The following is an 8402-nucleotide window of genomic DNA, read 5'->3' on the forward strand; positions in this document are numbered from 1 at the left end:
CCAGGGCAATGTCCGGAAGCTCAACCTCCAGGATTCACACAGGGCGCCCCAATTCTAGAAATGCCCAGCGCACTGGAAACAGTTTCCACTTTATTGCCTCCTGAAAGGTGTGACTTAAAGTTTCTCCAATGAAGCACTAAGAGTAGTCTGAGCATCCAATCAAATTCACAGCTAAATCCCTTTCATCCAGTAAGATCTTGACCCACAGAGGCTCAAGGTGACCCAATGAGGTTCAAAGACAGGCCCATCGCCCAGGGGTGGGAACTTTTCTCCTCCAATCAGCAAGGTCACGCTCCCATCCAATCCAAGACAAGTTGGACAATCTTGTCCAATCCGGTTCCTGGGTTGTATCCGTCCTCTGCCCCGCCCCCACGTGAGAAGCTCGGTCCAACTCGGTCACATGAGGCTGCAGCGCGCGGGATGCAGCGCCCCCTGCAGACGCAGGGCCGGGTGTGCAGGGCGCGCGCGCACCAGCGCACAGCGCAGCAGCTCGCGGAAGAGACGAAGCACGTGCCAATTGTACTTGGCTGAGCACTCGAGGTAGCCGCAGCGCCAGCCTCTGCGCACCAGGGTGGCCAGTGCACGCCGAGGTCCGAAGCGCAGCCTCTGCCGGTCCCGCTTGTTTCCCACCACCAGGATGGGCGCTTCAGGCGCGCCTGCTGGCCTGGAGGGATCCAGATGGAAATGAGGGCCACTGTGCCTCGGACCCCAACGCCAGAAAACCCCTGCCCCGGCAGGTATACAGTCTCAGAAGCATCCCCTTTGGTGGCCAGAGACCCCCAGCAAACACACCCTTGTTTTTGTTCGTTTTTTTTTTTTTTGCCACATCCGGCTATGCTGGGAGTTACTTCTGGCTCTGCACCCGGGATTACTCAGGGGACCGTATGGGATGCCAGGGATCGAACCTGGTTTCGCCGCCTGCAAGGCAAACAACCTCCCCTGCTGTACTAACACTCCGGCAAACACACTCTTCTGACCCAAAGTCCACTATCTGGCTAGAGACTTTCCCTTGGACAAAGGCCTGACTCGAAAGGCCCGGGAGCCAAATCACCGCAAACACCCACCTCGGACAAAGGCCGGCAAACGCTTCCTTCTTGCCCACCTTCCCCAGCCTCCCCCCCGCCGCGCGCACACACACACACACACACACACACCACGCAGTGGCCCCACCTGGTCTCCGCGATGCGCTGCCTCAGGGCCTTCACGTAGTCAAAACTGTCCAGGCTGCAGACGCTTCCTTCTTGCCCACCTTCCCCAGCCTCCCCCCCGCCGCGCGCACACACACACACACACACACACACACACACACACACACACACACACACACACACACACACACACACACACACCACGCAGTGGCCCCACCTGGTCTCCGCGATGCGCTGCCTCAGGGCCTTCACGTAGTCAAAACTGTCCAGGCTGCAGATGTCGTAGACGAGAACGAAGGCGTCCGTGTCCTGCAGGTTCCAGTCCTTCGAGTCTGTCTGTTCCTGCGGGCAGGAGGCCAGGGTTTGCTGGACCTTCTTCCCCCCACTCTGGCGCCCCGATATTCTGCAGGGGCTCTGCCGCTCCGGTCACGGCCTTAGTTCTTCGGCAGTGACCACCGCATTTCTCGGACCTCTCCCCCCAAAACTTGTATATCCTCTCGGCCACCGGGTGAAAGCTCCCCAAAGTGTGCCTTAGGCGGGTCGGCCACCCTGTCGCTCTCGGTCTCCTCGCGGTGCACCCCATCTTCCTCCTGCTTTCAGCTTACCCACTCGAGCCAGGCCCCGCCCCGGCCTCCACGCCCTAGCTGTTTACCTCGGCCTCCGAATTCCAAAGCCCACGCTCCTCGGCCCCTGGAGTGCTTGCGGCTGGACACATTTAGGCCTCCCACCACCTACGCACACGCTCGGCTTGCCCCCGGATGCGTTTGCCACTTCCTTTCAGCAGAACTTCATGCTTCCAGGTTCCAAGCCAGGCGCCACTCCCTCCAGGAAGCCCTGCTAAATCTTGCCTGCTCTCGCTCCTTTAAGACTCTCAGCCCCCTCTAGCTCCATGGGTTAAAAGTCTCTCCTGGATCTGCATAACGGAGGCTTTGCACCATATCACGAGAATGACACACTTCCTCCATGGAAGCTCCCCCCAGCCTCTCCCACGGCGGTCCTGCTCAAAACGCACGCATGCTGCTCCCCCCGCCACCCCCATCTCCAAAGGAACGAGCCTGTTCCGCCACTCCCGCAGCCAGACCCCACCGGCAGGCAGCCACAGAGGCACAGGAGTGAAGAAGCCACTTTGCAACATCATCCAGTCTCCGCCTGGTTCGGGGATTGAGGAGGGCTGGAAACACACACACACACCCCGAAATACACATTCCGCCTTCAGCAGGTGAACACAGGCGGGGACACACACATCTGCAGGGCGCACAGCCCGGCCACACGCTACACGCACACACATCCTTACACACGGCCACATGCCATCTGCCCGCCCCTGGGGCTGCTACCTCCGGCCCTGCCGGGCTCGGACCCGGGCCAGCGCCATCGCCGTCGCGGATGCTCAGGTCGTAGACGGCGCCGTCGAGCAGCACCGCCGGCCGATAGAGGCACGGTCCATCCGTGGGTCGGTGGCGCTCCGGGTAGTCGCCGAACAGGAACTGGCGGATGATGGCCGTCTTGCCCACGCCCGGGGCGCCCAGCACGGCCACCCGCAGGCTGCCCCCCATGGCCCTCGCGCGCCGCCGCGCCCCGCGCCGGGAAGCCTCATGGGCCGGCGCCGCGCGGTGCGCCCCGCGCGCCCTGCCCGGTGCGCCCCGGCCTCGCCGCGCTCCTCGTCCGCCCCCGGAGGCGCGGGGTCCGGGGAGGCCAGGCCCGAAGACAAAGCCGGTGGCGGGAAGGCAGCGCGACAGCCGAGCAGGCCGACGGCGGACGGAGCCCGGGCGGGTGCCGGAGCGCTGGGGAGAAGCGCCCCGGCGCGCCGCGCGCACACCCCGCCTCCGCCCTGCAGCGCCCGAGCCCGAGCCGCGACCTCCGCGCGCCGCGGGTCCTGCAGCCGATCGCGGCGCGGGGGGCGAGGCTGCTCCCGGCGTCTCCGTGCCTCCGTCCTCCGCTCGCTCGGGCGCCCGGAGTCGCCGCCCCAGCCGGCGGCGCGAGCAAGTGAGCCGAGTCGGCTGGAGGCGGCGATGAGGTAACCGCCCGCCCGCCCCTCCCACCCCCCCACGACCGGCCCGGGACGCCCCTCCCGAGCTGGGTCGCGGGAAGGTGACTGGGGGCGCGGGGAGCCGGCGGAGGCGCCCAGCCCCCCTCCGCGGCCCACGGCCCCCTCCCGCGATGCACAATACAGGTCCCTTCCCGCCTACGGCCGCTCCTGCGCGCAGTGCTCCCGCAGCCCGCGCCACGCTCACCCGGCGCCGGAGTCGAGCCGCCGGGTCGGCTCGGGGCGCCGCGGTGCGACCTTGGGCGAGTCGCGGCGGCGGCTGGCGCCCGGCTCCGCGGCCCTCACGGCTGCCGCCACCCACCGCGCCTGGCCACCCTACTACGTGCCTTTGTGCCTTTACTAAGCTCTCGCCCACTTCATGCGTGATTGCAGCGCCCGAGCCTCCATCGCCCGGGACCTGCAGCCGCAACCGGCTCTCCCGGTGAAAGGAGAGAAACGGGAAGCAGAAGGGGAGCCCCCAGGGGGGAGATGAGCCTCCTTTGAGGCGCTCTCCACCCCCCCTATCCCACCTGCCCCCGCGGGGGGAGGACCCTCAAATGGCTGTCATCCAGTCATGTGGGCGCCAACCCAGCAGACACCGGGTGACAGCAGCTCAGCCCCACATTCCTGCCCCAGGGGCGTGGAAAGGCCAGGAAAAGGCCAGGAAAAGGAGACTGTTCAGTCTCCACCTGTAGCTTTCCTCAAAGCCAGGAGCCTCCGCCCCGCACCCCCTCTGCCTGGGGCTGGCACAGCTTGGAAATGTGGGGGCGTGCTCCCGCCCCTGCTGTCGCCTCACAGAGTGCGGGGTCCCGCCTCTGACCAGATGCTGAGGTGCTGGAGAGCTCAGACATCCATCTCACAGCCCTCACAGTACCTTGTCTGTTCACCTAGCATTCCCATACACTGCTTTTCCGAGGAGCGGGGAGGGTTGGGGGGTTGGGCTTTGGGAGCCAGACCCCGTGGTGCTTGGGGGGTGGGGGGGTCATTCCTGGTGGTTCAGTGGACATGTTGCTGGGCATCAGACTGGGTCAGCCTCAAGCAAGGAAGACCCTTAACTGCTGACTCTCCAGCCTCCTGTTTTTTATTTGTTTGGTTTATGGGCTACATCTGGCAATATTCAGAGTTTACTCCTGGCTCTGTGCTCGGGAATCTCTATAGGCAGGTCTTGGCAGATCAGATGCAGTGCCAGGACTGAACTGGGGCTGGCTGTGTGTAAAGCCTTAACCCACTGTGTTAAGAGGGGACTGGTGGGGCTGGAGCGAGTAGGGTGTTTGCCTTGCACGTGGCCAACCCGGGTTCAATTTCCAGCATCCCACATGGCCCCCCAAGCACCGCCAGGAGTTATTCCCGAGTGCAGAGCCAAAAAAAAAATGGGGAGGGGGCACTGGTATGCTAGTACAAGGGCTTCCTTGCACAGAGTAACTCTGGCTTGATCCCAGCACCACGTATGGTCCTTCCAAACACTGCCGGGGTGCTCCCTGAGCACAGAGTCAGGAGTGAACCCTGAGCACTGCTAGGTATGGCCCAATAAACAAAAAGTAAAGAGGGCCAGAGAGGCCGCCCAGAGGGCTGGAGTGAATACTTCCCATGCGGAAGGCTCGGTTCAATCCCTGGCCCCAAATGGTCTCCCAAGCACTGTCAGGAGCGACCCTGAGCACTGAGCCGAGAGTGGCCCCTGAGCATTGCCAGCCATGACCCAGCCCTCTCCCCCCCCCGCCAAAAAATAAAAACAAAGGAAAAGTGTGGCTGGGAAATGGTTTAAAGGGCTGGAGCACATGTTCCCCGGGTTCGAGCATGGCTACCATGTGCTCCTTAGAGCACCACCAGGAGCAGCCCCTGAGCACTGACTAGGAGTAGCCGCAAGAGACAAAAAGAAATAGGAACAAGGCAAAAGAGCTGCCTTAGAAGAGAAGGTCCTAAGGGGGGCCGGGACTGCAGGACAGACAGCAGTCCCACCCACTGGGGGGGGTCGTGCAGAGAAGGTCACGTTCCAGGGGGCAGGCCCAGGGCACTGGATATCCAGTCTGCTCCCACTCCGGCCACTGGGAGTGCACGGCCAGGCCTGTCTCCCTCCACCGGGTTCCAGAGCTTCAAGCCCAGTAAGTGAGGCCACTGGCCTTGTGTTCCTGACCTCGCCTGGCTTTACCTGTCACTTTGGCATTGCTCTGCAGTGCCAGGGAGCAAACCCACGGTCTTGGGCTCCTGGGCCTGTGCTCTGCGTCCTACCTCTCTTTTTTTTTTCTTTTTGGGTCACACCTGGCGATGCACAGGGGTTACTCCTGGCTCCGCACTCAGGAATTACCCCTGGCCATGCTCAGGGGACCATTTGGGATGCTGGGATTTGAACCCGGGTTGGCCGCGTGCAAGGCAAACGCCCTACCCGCTGTGCTATCTCTCCAGCCCTTATTTATTTATTTTTTTTTAGATGGAGGTGCTCAAGGATCACTCCTAAGCTCCATATGGGTTGCTGGGGATCGAGCCCAAGTCAGCCACATGCAAGAAAAGTGCTCTCCTCGCTGTTCTCTCTCTAGACCCTGCCTGCCACTCACTTTTTATCTTTCCGGACCCCTGGGTTTGTAAGCTGCCCCAGTTCCTCTCGGGAACAACTCAGAGATATGTGCACTGAGCTTCGCTTCCCTTTTGGTCCTGAGTGAGATGTAAGGGTGACATCAGGGAGGGGATGGTCTTCTATAGGACTCTCGGGACCCACTCCCCTGCTTGAGACACCCCCTGTTCTTGTTCCTGCCCACCTTTGTGTTTTTGTTTGTTTGTTTGTTTTCTTTTTGGGTTGCACAGGGGTTACTCCTGGCTGTACACTCAGGAACCACCCCTGGCAGTGCTCAGGGGACCATATGGGATGCTCGGATTCACACCTGGGTCGGCCGCGTGCAAGGCAAACACCCTATCCGCTGTGCTATTGCTCCAGCCCCACTCCTGCCCACCTTTGGAAGCTGGTTCTGAGTGTCTTTGCTCCTTCCCTCCATCTCTTCCTTCCTTCCTTCCTTCCTTCCTTCCTTCCTTCCTTCCTTCCTTCCTTCCTTCCTTCCTTCCTTCCTTCCTTCCTTCTTTCCCTCCCTCCTTCCCTCCTTCCTTCCCTCCTTCCTTCCCTCCCTCTCTCCTTCCTTCCTTCCCTCCTTCCTTCCTTCCTTCCCTCCCTATAACCTGGTTTATCTTTTTGTAGAGCTGATCCTGGTCCCCTGTGATTCTCAGTGTGTGGTCTGGGATTGATGGAGGACACGGGGGACGGAGGATATCTAAGAGCTGCCACAAAGTCCCGCAAACACCTCCTTGTGGTACTTGTACCCTGAGCTCAGCGGGACGCAGGGTTGGACATGGTTGTCTAGCAGGAGAGTGGGAATTCAGGACTTTGGGTCCTGGAACTTAACTTTCTGAGAGACACATCATCTGGGTGCCTTTAGGGGGCCAGAAGGACTTACTGGGGTGGTCACTCGAAGCCTTTTGGGGAGAAACTTTCTTGGGGGGGGCATACTTGGCAGTGCTCAGGGCTTACTCCTGTCTCTGCACTCAGGAATCACTCCTGGTGGGGTTTGGGGACCAAATGGGATGCTAGTAATCGAGCCCAGGTCGGTTTTGTGCCCTACTATGGCTCCGGTCCCTTGGGGGAGGAACTTAATTTTTTTATTTTTATATTTTTTTGCCTTTTGGGTCACACCTGGCGATGCACACAGATGCCTGCAAGGCAAATGCCCTACCCACTGTGCTATCACTCCAGCCCCCTGGAACTTTATTCTTTTCATTCTCTCTATATCTATCTATCTATCTATCTATCTATCTATCTATCTATCTATCTATCTATCTATAGGTATATATCTATATATCTATAGGTATATATCTATCTATAGGTATATCTATCTATCTATAGGTATATATATATATATACATATATATATATATGTATGTAGTTTGGGAATCACATCCAGCAGTGCTTGGGAGCAGCTCCCAGCTTTGTGCTCAGGGGTTGCCCCTGGAGGTGCTCAGGAAACCATGTGTTCCCAGGAATCAAACCAGCGCCTGCAAGGGCTGGAGAAAAAGCACAGCGGGTAGCTGTACTGACCCAGGTTCGATCCCTGGCACTGCCTTGGGTCCCCAAGCACCACCAGGAATGATCCCTGAGCACAGCGCCAGAAGTAAGTTCTGAGCACAGGCCGAATGTAAACAAAACCAAGCCAACAAAACCGAAATAAGACAAAACTGGGCTTCCTTCATGACCCATGTTTGTTTGTTTTGTTTTTGGATCTGACTTTGTGCTCAGGAGTGAGCCCTGGTGGTGTCTGAGGAACCATACGTAGTACTGAGGATTTTAACTGAGGTCGGCTGCATGCAAGACAAGAAGCACCTTTGTTATCTTTCTGGCTCCAAGACGTACTATTTTTGGTGGGTATAGGTTTGGGCTGGAGTGATAGCACAGCGGGTATGGCATTTGCCTTGCACACGGCCAACCTGGGTTCGATTCCTCTGCCCCTCTTGGAGAGCCCGGCAAGCTACCGAGAGGATCCCGCCTGCACAGCAGAGCCTGGCAAGCTCCCCATGGTATATTTGATATGCCAAAAATAGTAACCATAAGTCTCACAATGGAGATGTTACTGGTGCCCGCTCGAGCAAATCGATGAACAGCGGGATAACAGTGCTACAACAGTGCAGTGCTACAGGTTTGGGCCACACCCAGCAGTGCTCAGGGGTGATCTGTGGCTCAGTGCCCAGTCCTGGCGGGGTTCAGGGGGCCCTGGGCAGTGCCAGGATCGAGCCCTCTATTAGCCCTTGTATAATCTCTCTGGCTCTAGAACTTGAAGTTTCTTTCACTTGTCGCCTCCCCGCTCCTCCCAAGGAGAGGCAGCCAGTCATGGTCTGCTGCTCTGTGCTCCTAGGGTGCCCACCATGTACCCCACATCTCCTCAGCTCCTCCCTCCTGGGCCTCGTAGGGGAGACAGGTAGACGGGAATGGCAGCACTGGGCTGGTGAGGAGGAGGTTGGTGACCCCAGGGAGGCACTGGCCTGGCTGAAGTTGGGGCTTCAGGAAATGTGTGAGGGACACAACGTAGGCTGAGTCCTGCAGACGCTGGGCTGGACAGGTGAGGAGAGGGCTGGCGGGGCCAGTGCGGGGCCAGATCTATAGACAGCAGGTGGGGTGCTCAGCTTGCATGGGGCTGACCCGGGTTCGATCCCTGGGACCCATATGACCCCCAGAGCCCCACCAGGAATGATCCCTGAGT

The 8402-nt window shown here is 59.6% G+C and overlaps 1 protein-coding gene across 2 annotated transcripts; it reads right to left on the minus strand.

The window, feature by feature from the left end:
• Positions 1 to 77: 77 nt before the first annotated feature.
• On the minus strand, positions 78 to 3181 carry RASL10A (RAS like family 10 member A). Of its 2 annotated transcripts, none has more exons than XM_055147171.1 (3): positions 2480 to 3181; positions 1366 to 1490; positions 78 to 664 (listed from the first exon to the last, which is right to left on the minus strand). In XM_055147171.1, the coding sequence occupies exons 1-3, from the start codon at positions 2699 to 2701 to the stop codon at positions 397 to 399; spliced, it is 615 nt and encodes a 204-aa protein (XP_055003146.1). In that variant the 5' UTR covers positions 2702 to 3181; the 3' UTR covers positions 78 to 396. The 2 variants fall into 2 exon arrangements, with proteins under 2 accessions (XP_055003146.1, XP_004615579.1); XM_004615522.2 differs by having other exon boundaries at positions 2483 to 3173.
• Positions 3182 to 8402: the final 5221 nt, after the last annotated feature.

Source organism: Sorex araneus, chromosome 9, assembly GCF_027595985.1.
Source record: "Sorex araneus isolate mSorAra2 chromosome 9, mSorAra2.pri, whole genome shotgun sequence".
Classification (NCBI taxonomy): Eukaryota; Metazoa; Chordata; class Mammalia; order Eulipotyphla; family Soricidae; genus Sorex; species Sorex araneus.